We start from the raw sequence: 12218 nt of genomic DNA, 5'->3' as shown, positions 1-12218 counted from the left end.
TTAACCTTTTACAAACACACATACCCAATAATTCAAATGGCCTAAATAGATTGCATCAATAAACATGAGAAAAATATTGTATCATGGTAAGATAAATGATGCTTATTTTTTCTCTTTTATCATCAAATTTAAACAGCATGTTATATGACCGAATTGGCCCAGTTAAAGGGGTAGTTCACCGAAAAATGAAACTTCACTAATTATCTACTCACCACTATGCCGATGGAGTGGTGGTGAAGTGTTAGAGTCCACAAAACACTTTTGGAGTCTCAGGGGTAAACAGTGTTGCATCCAAATCCAATACAATTGAAGTTTAACATTTTTTCCAACGTAATAAAACTGAAAAAAAACATAACATGCCTCCATACTGCTCGTGTGGTGTCATCCAAGCTCCAATCCCCGACGTTCGTATTCGACTCGAAACGGCATAATTTACATCATGTTTTAAGAATAAACCAGAAGACGCGATGCTAGCGGATATAGCGATCCTAACGCGCCCCCCCGTGCGTGCCCTTGGACGAGAGCTTGTGTGCAGTGCGTGTGAACGCGGCTCCAGAGGAGGATATCACAGGACATGTAGGCGGAAAACATGGTGTAAATGATGCCATTTCAGGTCCTATATGAATGTCGGGGCTTGCGGACACTTGGATGACACCACAGGAGCAGTATAGAGGCGTTTTATGTTTTTTTTAAATGTTTTATTTACATCTGAAAAATGAATCACCATTTACTTCAATTGTATTTGTAGATAATGACTGAATTTTCATTTTTCTGTGAAATATCCCTTTAAAAAAAGAACAACATTACAACTTGGACTTCAACCCAAGTTGTAATAGACTAGAAATATACCTTTAATATTATAACTTAAAACGCTAATTTTGTATTGGTTAAAGGATTTTTACATTCTTTCATTAAATTGTTACTCTCTTTGCTCTCTTTGAATGCAAAACAACAGTTGCAGCATGTTTCAGTAACTTCGGACGGATTTCCATTCAAGAATGTATCCAATGGCTGCTTGAAGATATCGGATAATCAATCAAAAATGTAGTAAAATGGCTAACAAACAACCAATATCACTGTTTTAAATTCAAAATACAAAGACTTATATTACAAATAATCTTACCTGAGTTGCATCAAATAATGCAGGGCATCGCTCCATAAAGTCTTTGATTGCAGGGGCCTCATGAATGATTTATTGCCTTCAAAGAGAGAACGTTGTGGCCATTTTCTTGGCAAACACTTGGGATTTCCCCTTTTTGTCACTTCACAGAAGAGGTTCGCTCTCTTTTTGTCCAACGTTATCAAATCCAATACAATTAATACAAATGGCTAAATACATTGCTTTTTTAGAATTTACTTGTAAATGAAATGATACTTGCCTTGAATGTTCTCATCTTATTTTTCAGCCTGCAGGTCCTCTGACACAGTCTCAACTGTTTGAATCCGTCCATGTTTAGCTCCTGTTTCGCCCTAATAATGTCCTCGGTGTTCATGCTCAATCCGGGGCTGCTCTGGCTTTGAGTGCTAGCTTGATCTGACACGATGCTATTAGCTTTCTCTTTCAAAGCACTTTTATCTTTAGGTGTTGGCATTTCTTCTCCTGTCTTTTGGCTCCTGGTGTTTCTTCTCCCACACATTTATCCTTTTCACTGATACATTTTGAGGTTTCGAGATATTCTGTGGGTAAGTTGCGATAGGTCCGGGAGCACGGTTTACCATGTGTCTTCTCTAGTCCATTGCAAACCGGAATTCCCCACCCAGGCATGTTTAGTGGACTTAAAATCCTAAACTAAGTTGGAGAAAAATTAAGTTGTCCGGCCAATTTTATGAAGTTACTACAACTTAAATATCATTTCAAATCAATTAATGCAGAAATTTGATCTGGAATTACAAACAATATTAAGTTGATATAATTATCAACAATATTAATTCATCATAACTCAACAAAATAATGTTTGCAACCTAGAGAGTTTATTTAAATCAATAAATTATAATTTTTGTTTTGCAGCCATGCATTTAATTAAGTGGTGCTAACAGGTCCCATGAATCACTTTGTAGAGTGCTGGAACCTGCTGTTCACACAAAGCATGAGGTTGTGTGAATCCAGACCAGGAGCTTGTTACTGTGCTCAGTTTGTTTTCTGACCCTGAGAAACCAGCAGCCGATCCACTGGTTTAGTTTCCTGTGTTTGCACCAGTTAGTGTCAGTGACGTGCTGAGCTCCTGCAGACTCACTGAAGAGGAGCACATCTCCAGCTCATCACCAGTGAAGCACAGATCTTCTGCCCTCTGCTGGTTCTCTGCTGCAGCACCTCAGACCTGCTGCAGGGTTTCAGAGTTTCTGACTTTTGAGCAGCTCATTGGCCCAATTATGTTTTGATCCTAAATTAAAGTTAAATGAATTAGTTTTGTAGTTTATTCAACGAGTAACTAACTTGTCCTCTTTATCTGAACTTGTGGAAGTTGACCTGTAATAAACCATATTCACACAGTTCCTCTGACATCACACTCAGATGCTGCTCCGAACAGAATAAAGTTGTGATCCAGGTTAAACACAGAGAATCTGACAAACTTTTCATTTCACTGCCTCCAACAGATCTTAAACTGAAAAGACGACACCTGACCCTATAACTCCAAAATGCATCTACAGTTCAATCAGATTCTAAACCTCACCAACTCAAAATGTACAATTTCCTAAAAACTCTGTGGGATCCTCCAACTAGTTAGATCCTCCTTATAGAAAGAAATCCTACTGAGACTTTACCTTTAAAACATGTGTCTTTGTCAAACAGCTCAGGATCCTTTAAAACTCCCTGACTCTAAGATGTGGAGACGTGGGACCAAGTTTCAAGGTTCAACAATATATTTGATAACTCATTGGCCATCACAGCTGTTTTCATATTGAAATATGAAGGCACATCGTGGACACATTTATTTAAGAGTGTAAATAAAATTCACTGGGTGTAATCAAGATGTGTCTCATCGAGGTGAAGGTAAACAGGAAGCAGCTGAATGGTGATGGAGCTGATGCTGTGTGTGGTGTTGGGGGGGAGGGACTCTGTCAATTAGAGAAGTGACAAGTTTCTTATTTATCAGTGAAGAAAAAGCAGAATTAGCTTCAACCATCAGAGCCTCGACATGAACGTCTGCTACACTTTGATCTGCTGCTTCTTCCTGTGTGAGTATCTTCATCATTTATCAAACTCACTCAGAGGAAAATCTCTTCTCTGGCTGATCGATGAGATTCAGCCCGATCCTTATTTAAGATCTCAAAATGTCAGCAAGGAGCAAGGAGTCATAAGGACCTGACTGAGGAGCCCAATATCCAGATGATAGGGGAAACAACTATTACAGTTATTGACAGGAGGAAAGTACAGTTCCCCTAAGGCCACACAGGCCTGGCTGTATTCAGTGTGTGTACAGTGGGTGGATGGTCTGGTTCTGGAACTCTCTTGCAGTGACTGGCATGAATCCACGTTGTCCTTTCAGCGACCTCTACTGCTGTGTGTGTTGTAAGCAGGATGTGGTACGGTCCTGTCCAGCGTCTATGTCACCAACTTCTCCTCCTAAGGTCTTTCACTACCACCCAGTTACCGGGCTTCAGGTCACGGAGTGGTCCGGTCACCGGGGTAGGGAGTGCGTCTTTAACAACCCATCTGTGTACGTGCAGCCACATCTCCTCCACAGTGCACGCTCAACCGCTCTAAGTTGGAGTTCCTGCAGGTCAGCTGTGGGGGGTGGTTGGATGGGACCTGTAAGAGAATGTGTGAGGCAGGATGTGGCTGACGAGCAGCTGCTTTTACTTCTGCATCCGCTCCGGCCTCCGCTTGTGACACCGGGTCATTATTAGAAGTGTGAGCATCACATTTACATACTGAAACCTGTTTGGGGAGGAGGGAAGCATCAAGCATCTGGGACACTAGAGCACGATGTAAGGAATTATCTACTGTCAGTGTAGAGATTCACCGTTTTCCCTTCAGCCAACTTGCTTCACTGAGAGCAGTGAGCTCTGCTGCTTGTGCAGACAGAAGCAGGGAGTGGGGGTGTGATCAATGTGTCATGTGCTGTTACCACAGAGAAACACACTTGATTCGCTCCTGTGTCTGAATTGCGAGACGCTGATCCACAAACAGTTCAGTGTCTGGATTCTGCAGTGGTGTTTCCTGTAAGTCTGGTCTGGGGAAACACACTTCAGTTATTGTTACCACACAGTTGTGTTGTTCACCATCTCCTTCTGTTGGAAGAAGAGTAGCTGGGTTTAGAACATTACATCTTTTCACAGTGATGTTAGACATTTCCAACAGAGCAGCATGATGACGAAGCCAGCGTGCAGCAGACAGATGAGATGTCTTTGTTCCAACTAACTCATAGACACAGCATGTGGGACCAGCAGGGTGGGGGGGAGTATCCTACTAAACCCCTGGATGCCTTCTCAGCCTTCTCTGCAGCTGCTCCAGCTCTGAGACAAGTAGGCCGGCCTGCAGCCACAGGATCAAGTTTAGCTGAGATAAAAGCCACAGGTCTCTGTTTGCTGCCATGTTCTGGGAGTAGCACTGATGTCATGTAGCCCCCCCTTCTCTTCAACTGCCTGTGTGAAAGGTCGGTCAGGGTTCAGTCCTAAGGTCAGGGTCAATTGTAAGGTCAGTTTCAAGTCAGTGAAAGCTTTCTCTGCGTCATCAGTCCATGTCACCTTACTATATGCTTGTAGGCCTCGCTCGTGTGCGGGCCAGTGAAAAGTCATCATGCTAAAGTCATCATGCTAAAGTCATCATGCTAAAGTCATCATGCTAAAAGTCATCATGCTAAAGTCACCATGCTAAAGTCACCATGCTAAAGTCATCATGCTAAAGTCATCATGCTAAAGTCATCATGCTAAAGTCACCATGCTAAAGTCACCATGCTAAAGTCATCATGCTAAAGTCATCATGCTAAAAGTCATCATGCTAAAGTCACCATGCTAAAGTCACCATGCTAAAGTCATCATGCTAAAGTCACCATGCTAAAGTCATCATGCTAAAGTCATCATGCTAACATCACGTGTCACCTGCTTCAAACCACACAGCGTTCAGTTCGTGTGTTAACACAACACTGTGTTGTGCCATAATGCATCAAACGTGATACCATAAAATGGTGTGCCTTTCGGCATTCAATAAATTTGGTTATCAAAATAAAATATTAAATATTAATATTGAATTATTAATATTAAATAATAACTTTAATTGATTAAAGTTACCTCGGGGCACCACCCTTCAAAGGAAGGGAAAAGATAGCCAATTTATTGAATAAGTCTCATAAAAGTACTAACTACAAATTTGGAACTCTGATTAACAATTAAATTAATAACTATAACCAAAATTACCATATAGATAGTTAGCTAAGTTGAAGGATATGGAGTTCTTGACAGTGTAGAGGTTGGCAAAATTCACTTATGCAACATTAATAAAAAAAACATTTGTGAAAGGAAAACATTTATTATGAATATAATAAAGTATAAAAACACAAATTACTAAACAAAGATGTGTATCTGAGTATACGTGTGTGTGTCTGTGTGTCTGTGTGCTTCCAAAATGGCGGCTGGCCAAAGAGATAACACTCTTCCCCCCCCTATTGGAATGTTTATGACCTGTAGAGATAATGAGGTGAAGAGTTATGCGTGTGTCTGTGTGTGTGTGTGTGTCTGTGTGTGTGTGTGTCTGTGTGTGTGTGTGTGTCTGTGTGTGTGTGTGTCTGTGTGTGTGTGTGTCTGTGTGTGTGTGTGTGTCTGTGTCTGTGTGTGTCTGTGTGTGTGCCAAATTAGAGGAAGTTACAAGATTGGATGCAACGAACGACTGTGAAGAGCATAACAGACTAACATTACTTTCTCAATAACTTGTACCCAAAATATCACAACACCACAAATCAAACTTATAAACGTCACACAGAATCGAATAAACAGTCTTGCTTAGCCTAGTATAATTATTCGAAGTTCTGTGTCGTCTTGCTGGTTTCTGTTGAGCTGTGTAGCTCAGCTGCTGGTTGAAGTTTTCCTGCAGGACATCGCATCGCTGCTAGGACGTTGGTAGAGCTTGGAGGGCGAGGAGGTTTCCTTGGTGAGATGAGCTGGAAGCTGCACCTTTGTGCTCCTCTCGAAGAGTTGGATGGGAAGAGAAGATGTGAGCTGGAGAAGAGGCTCAACAGCCTTCCCTCTGTGGAGGGGGTGTAGAAAGAGGACAGAAGAGACAGAAGAGGGGGAGAACAGGCCTTATATTGGCCCGGTGACCTCACAGGTCATGGGGTCCAGAGTGACCAATGGGAGTTGAAACCTGTGTCCCTGGGGGGGTTTTCACACCTCTGTGTGACGTTGATGCTCCCTGGGAGACTGAGTTCTGGGAGAACATGCGGCTTCAGGCTTTTGACTGAACATGTGATACCGAAGTGTTGTCTCACAAAAAACCAGGTCCCAACAACAGATAAAACCATGTTTTTAAAAACTGCTTAGTCAGTGATTACAGATCACGCTTTCTTCTTCTTCTTCTTCTTCTTCTTCTTCTTCTTCTTCTTCTTCTTCTTCTTCTTCATCAACAGTTTCAATGTAACAACAGGATAACGAGACAGGACTAATGCTAGAAACACAACATAGAACTAAAATAGTAACAATTAGAAAAATGATAACAAAGTAAATAAATAAAATAATAATTATGATCATAATGACTAAGAAAATAAAAATAATAAAATATAAATTGTAAAATAATGAAATGCATTAATACTAATACATAAATACATAATTCCATTTTGTCCCAATGACTGTGTTCAGTAACCGTTCTACAGATATCCACCATATTTACATCCACTCTAGTCTGTCAGTGTGTTGAGCTCTGACGTCCCACAAATTATCAGTTTCAATGAAATTAACTTTCACGTTTACAGTTTAAATGAAATCTTTACTAACAGAGAAACTCTGCAGAGAGAATAAAAGAGGATGGAGAAAAGAAAGATGTGAACGAAAACAGGAACCTTCAGTCTCTGTGTTTAACCACAGACTCTGTGCAGATGTTCACTTATTACCACACTAATGATAATAAACTACTGACTGTTCTTGTGTGACTGTTCAGATGTCGTCAGCGCAGAGATCGACGTCTACTCAGCTAATGAAGGAGGAAACATCAGAGTCAAATATTCCTTCAGTTCATATGGAAGCAGGAAGTTCTGTCGGGGAACATGTGAAGCAGGAGATATTCTCATTGATACAAACAGAAATGAAGCGAGGAACGGCCGATACAGCATCAAATATGAACGAGGTGTCACTACAGGAGATCTGACAGTGACCATCACACAGCTCAGCAAGTCTGACTCTGGAACGTACCGGTGTGGCCTCGAAGGTTTTTCGTCTTTTAGTTATCAGGAGTTTAAGATCATCGTCACTGATGGTGAGTTTCAACTAAAATACATAAAACTGTGTCGTCCTTCTTTGTGAAGCAGGGACGTTGAAATTACCTGGAGGCCCCGAGGTGAGTCTCTTTTCTTGCTTCTTGTCACGTGCTGCAGCATTTGGGACAAACTGCAGAGACGGGGATGACTGATAACTGAATATGGGCTGCAGTACCTGTTTGAAACACTTGCTGTCAGTCCTACGTGTTGATCCTTTAAGTACAGATGTTTGTCTTCTCAACAGCTCAGCTGGAAGGAAGCTCTGAAGTAAAACAGCTCTATAAAAGAAGTGGAGGAGACGTCACTGTTGAATGTGTCTTCACTAACCCTGGAGGACGTAAATACTTCTGCAGAGAAGAATGTGGAGGGAAAATGAACGTTCTCGTCACAACAAGAGGTGACGAAGAACGAAACGGCAGATACAGCATCGAGTATTTAACAGGATCTGGAAAAGGATTTCTGTTTGTGACCATCACACAGCTCATCAGGTCCGACTCAGGACGCTACAGATGTTCTGTGGGATCAGACAGAGACTTTGAAGTCATTGTCACAGATGGTGAGTTTCCACTGGAGCGAACGTCACAGCTTCCTAAAGTTAAAGCTTTCTAAAGTTAAAGCTTTCTAACGTTAAAGCTTCCTAACGTTAAAGCTTTCTAACGTTAAAGCTTCCTAAAGTTAAAGCTTTCTAACGTTAAAGCTTCCTAACGTGAAAGCTTCCTAAAGTTAAAGCTTCCTAAAGTTAAAGCTTCCTAACGTTAAAACTTCCTAAAGTTAAAGCTTCCTAACGTTAAAGCTTCCTAACGTTAAAGCTTTCTAACGTTAAAGCTTTCTAACGTTAAAGCTTCCTAACGTTAAAGCTTCTAAGTTAAGCTTCTAAGTTAAAGCTTCCTAACGTTAAAGCTTCCTAACGTTAAAGCTTTCTAACGTTAAAGCTTTCTAACGTTAAAGCTTCCTAACGTTAAAGCTTCCTAACGTTAAAGCTTTCTAAAGTTAAAGCTTCCTAACGTTAAAGCTTTCTAACGTTAAAGCTTCCTAAAGTTAAAGCTTCCTAACGTTAAAGCTTCCTAACGTTAAAGCTTTCTAACGTTAAAGCTTTCTAATGTTAAAGCTTCCTAACGTTAAAGCTTCCTAACGTTAAAGCTTTCTAACGTTAAAGCTTCCTAACGTTAAAGCTTCTAACGTTAAAGCTTTGCGTTAAAGCTTCCTAACGTTAAAGCTTCCTAAAGTTAAAGCTTTCAAAGTTAAAGCTTTCTAAAGTTAAAGCTTTCGCGTTAAAGCTTTCTAACGTTAAAGCTTCCTAACGTTAAAGCTTCCTAACTTTAAAGCTTCCTAAAGTTAAAGCTCAACGTTAAAGCTTTCGCGTTAAAGCTTCCTAACGTTAAAGCTTCCTAACGTTAAAGCTTCCTAACGTTAAAGCTTCCTAACTTTAAAGCTTCCTAAAGTTAAAGCTTTCTAACGTTAAAGCTTTCTAACGTTAAAGCTTTCTAACGTTAAAGCTTCCTAACGTTAAAGCTTTTAAAGTTAAAGCTTTCTAACGTTAAAGCTTCCTAACTTTAAAGCTTCCTAAAGTTAAAGCTTCCTAACGTTAAAGCTTTCTAACGTTAAAGCTTCCTAACTTTAAAGCTTTCTAACGTTAAAGCTTCCTAACTTTAAAGCTTCCTAAAGTTAAAGCTTCCTAACGTTAAAGCTTTCGCGTTAAAGCTTCCTAACGTTAAAGCTTTCTAACGTTAAAGCTTTCTAACGTTAAAGCTTTCTAACGTTAAAGCTTCCTAACGTTAAAGCTTCCTAACTTTAAAGCTTCCTAAAGTTAAAGCTTCCTAACGTTAAAGCTTCCTAAAGTTAAAGCTTCCTAAAGTTAAAGCTTTCTAACGTTAAAGCTTTCAAACGTTAAAGCTTTCAAACGTTAAAGCTTTCTAACGTTAAAGCTTTCTAACGTTAAAGCTTCCTAACGTTAAAGCTTTCTAACGTTAAAGCTTCCTAACTTTAAAGCTTCCTAAAGTTAAAGCTTTCTAACGTTAAAGCTTTCTAACGTTAAAGCTTTCCTTAAAGCTTCCTAACGTTAAAGCTTTTAACGTTAAAGCTTTCTAGCGTTAAAGCTTCCTAACTTTAAAGCTTCCTAAAGTTAAAGCTTCCTAACGTTAAAGCTTTCTAACGTTAAAGCTTCCTAACGTTAAAGCTTTCTAACGTTAAAGCTTCCTAACTTTAAAGCTTCCTAAAGTTAAAGCTTTCTAACGTTAAAGCTTCCTAAAGTTAAAGCTTCCTAACGTTAAAGCTTTCTAACGTTAAAGCTTTCAAACGTTAAAGCTTTCTAACGTTAAAGCTTTCTAACGTTAAAGCTTTCAAACATTAAAGCTTCCTAACGTTAAAGCTTCCTAAAGTTAAAGCTTCCTAACGTTAAAGCTTTCTAACGTTAAAGCTTTCTAAGTTAAAGCTTTCTAACGTTAAACGCGTTAAAGCTTTCTAACGTTAAAGCTTTCTAACGTTAAAGCTTTCTAACGTTAAAGCTTTCTAACGTTAAAGCTTTCTAACGTTAAAGCTTTCTAACGTTAAAGCTCTCTAACGTTAAAGCTTCCTAACGTTAAAGCTTCCTAACGTTAAAGCTTCCTAAAGTTAAAGCTTCCTAACGTTAAAGCTTCCTAACGTTAAAGCTTCCTAACGTTAAAGCTTTCTAAAGTTAAAGCTTCCTAACGTTAAAGCTTCCTAAAGTTAAAGCTCTCTAACGTTAAAGCTTCCTAAAGTTAAAGCTCTCTAACGTTAAAGCTTCCTAACGTTAAAGCTTCCAAGTTAAAGCTCTCTAAAGTTAAAGCTTCCTAAAGTTAAAGCTCTCTAACGTTAAAGCTTCCTAACGTTAAAGCTTCCTAAAGTTAAAGCTTTCTAACGTTAAAGCTTCCTAAAGTTAAAGCTTCCTAACGTTAAAGCTTCCTAACGTTAAAGCTTCCTAAAGTTAAAGCTTCCTAACGTTAAAGCTTCCTAACGTTAAAGCTTCCTAACGTTAAAGCTTCCTAACGTTAAAGCTTCCTAACGTTAAAGCTTTCAAAGTTAAAGCTTCCTAACGTTAAAGCTTCCTAAAGTTAAAGCTCTCTAACGTTAAAGCTTCCTAAAGTTAAAGCTCTCTAAGGTTAAAGCTTCCTAACGTTAAAGCTTCCTAAAGTTAAAGCTCTCTAAAGTTAAAGCTTCCTAAAGTTAAAGCTCTCTAACGTTAAAGCTTCCTAACGTTAAAGCTTTCTAACGTTAAAGCTTCCTAACGTTAAAGCTTCCTAAAGTTAAAGCTCTCTAACGTTAAAGCTTCCTAACGTTAAAGCTTCCTAACGTTAAAGCTCTAACACTCTAACACATGGTTCTGTTGTTTTTCGTCCGTCTGTTAGAACGATTACATAAAATCTACTGGACAGATTTCCAGTAAACCTGGTGGAAGGATGTTGGGTCAGGGAAGATTTACATCTAAATTTAATTTAATTTAACTTTGGGGCAGATCCAAGATATTTACTTTATCTTTCTTTAACATTGTGAAATAGGACGTTTTTCATTTTTATAATAATTCATGGATTTGGTCCAGATCCAAATATGATAGAAACCTTTTCCAGTTTGTAAACAAGTGACTTGTAGTTTCTCTGAGGATCATCTGTCGTCTGTCGTCAGGATTTCTGTGAATCTGTGTATTTTCCCCTCAGACTCCACAACAACATCACCCAGTTCCAGCTCCAGTTTCACACGTTCATCAGCTTCACCTGAAACCACCAACCAGTCTTTGGTCCAGACACCTGAGACGACAGGTAAACACATGTAACTACATCCTCTCAGTGCCTATTGAAGCTGAAACACAGATTTAAATATGTGTCCTGTATCAATGCTCAGGAGGTGATACGTCGTTCTCGACCAAAAACTTGATTCTGACTGTGGGACTGACGCTGGTCGTCATGGTCGTCCTGTTATCAGGGGCCGCACTGATGTTCTGCAGAAAGAGGAGTAACAGACCCAGAGGTGAGGCAACAGGAAATACACACACACACAAGTACACACATGTCGATCACACACACAACAACTGGATCTTCAGTTTTCAGTGAATATGAAAATCATCGTGACCAAAACCCAGATTCTGATTCAGCAGCAAACACGAAACACAAGTTCAAAAGTTTACGTGCAGAAATAAGGAGAAGAAGGAAAAGTTACTAAGCTTCAAAACACCGAGGAAAACGCTCGTCAAAGTCCAAAACACGTTCAGGTCAGACACAAGGAAATACTAGAACAAATACTAGAACAAATACTAGAACACATACTAGAACAAATACTAGAACAAATACTAGAACACATACTAGAACACATACTAGAACACATACTAGAACAAATACTAGAACACATACTAGAACAAATACTAGAACAAATACTAGAACAAATACTAGAACAAATACTAGAACACATACTAGAACAAATACTAGAACACATACTAGAACAAATACTAGAACAAATACTAGAACACATACTAGAACACATACTAGAACAAATACTAGAACAAATACTAGAACACATACTAGAACACATACTAGAACACATACTAGAACACATACTAGAACAAATACTAGAACAAATACTAGAACAAATACTAGAACACATACTAGAACAAATACTAGGACACATACTAGGACAAATACTAGGACAAATACTAGAACACATACTAGAACAAATACTAGAACAAATACTAGAACAAATACTAGAACACATACTAGAACACATACTAGAACACATACTAGAACACATACTAGAACACATACTAGAACAAATACTAGAACAAATACTAGAACACATACTAGAACA

General features: G+C 39.1%; 1 protein-coding gene across 1 annotated transcript; it reads left to right on the top strand.

Moving 5' to 3' along the window:
- Nucleotides 1-3079: 3079 nt before the first annotated feature.
- LOC118110442 (polymeric immunoglobulin receptor) lies at nucleotides 3080-11649 on the top strand. Its single transcript, XM_047340223.1, has 5 exons — nucleotides 3080-3177; nucleotides 7091-7405; nucleotides 7651-7962; nucleotides 11078-11179; nucleotides 11262-11649. Exons 1-5 carry the CDS (start codon nucleotides 3138-3140, stop codon nucleotides 11468-11470), a joined length of 978 nt encoding a protein of 325 aa, XP_047196179.1. The 5' UTR covers nucleotides 3080-3137; the 3' UTR covers nucleotides 11471-11649.
- The last annotated feature ends 569 nt before the right edge of the window (nucleotides 11650-12218 follow it).

The sequence above is a fragment of the Hippoglossus stenolepis genome, chromosome 6 (genome assembly GCF_022539355.2).
Source record: "Hippoglossus stenolepis isolate QCI-W04-F060 chromosome 6, HSTE1.2, whole genome shotgun sequence".
Lineage (NCBI taxonomy): Eukaryota > Metazoa > Chordata > Actinopteri > Pleuronectiformes > Pleuronectidae > Hippoglossus > Hippoglossus stenolepis.
This window is presented reverse-complemented; position numbering and strand designations above follow the sequence as displayed.

Bases quoted from the DNA above. Each gene is read 5' to 3' on its own strand.
- LOC118110442 (XM_047340223.1), top strand. From the start codon at position 3,138: ATGAACGTCTGCTACACTTTGATCTGCTGCTTCTTCCTGT. The intron at 7,963-11,077 runs GTGAGTTTCCAC...TTTTCCCCTCAG, and splicing joins TGAAGTCATTGTCACAGATG to ACTCCACAACAACATCACCC. The intron at 11,180-11,261 runs GTAAACACATGT...ATCAATGCTCAG, and splicing joins CCAGACACCTGAGACGACAG to GAGGTGATACGTCGTTCTCG.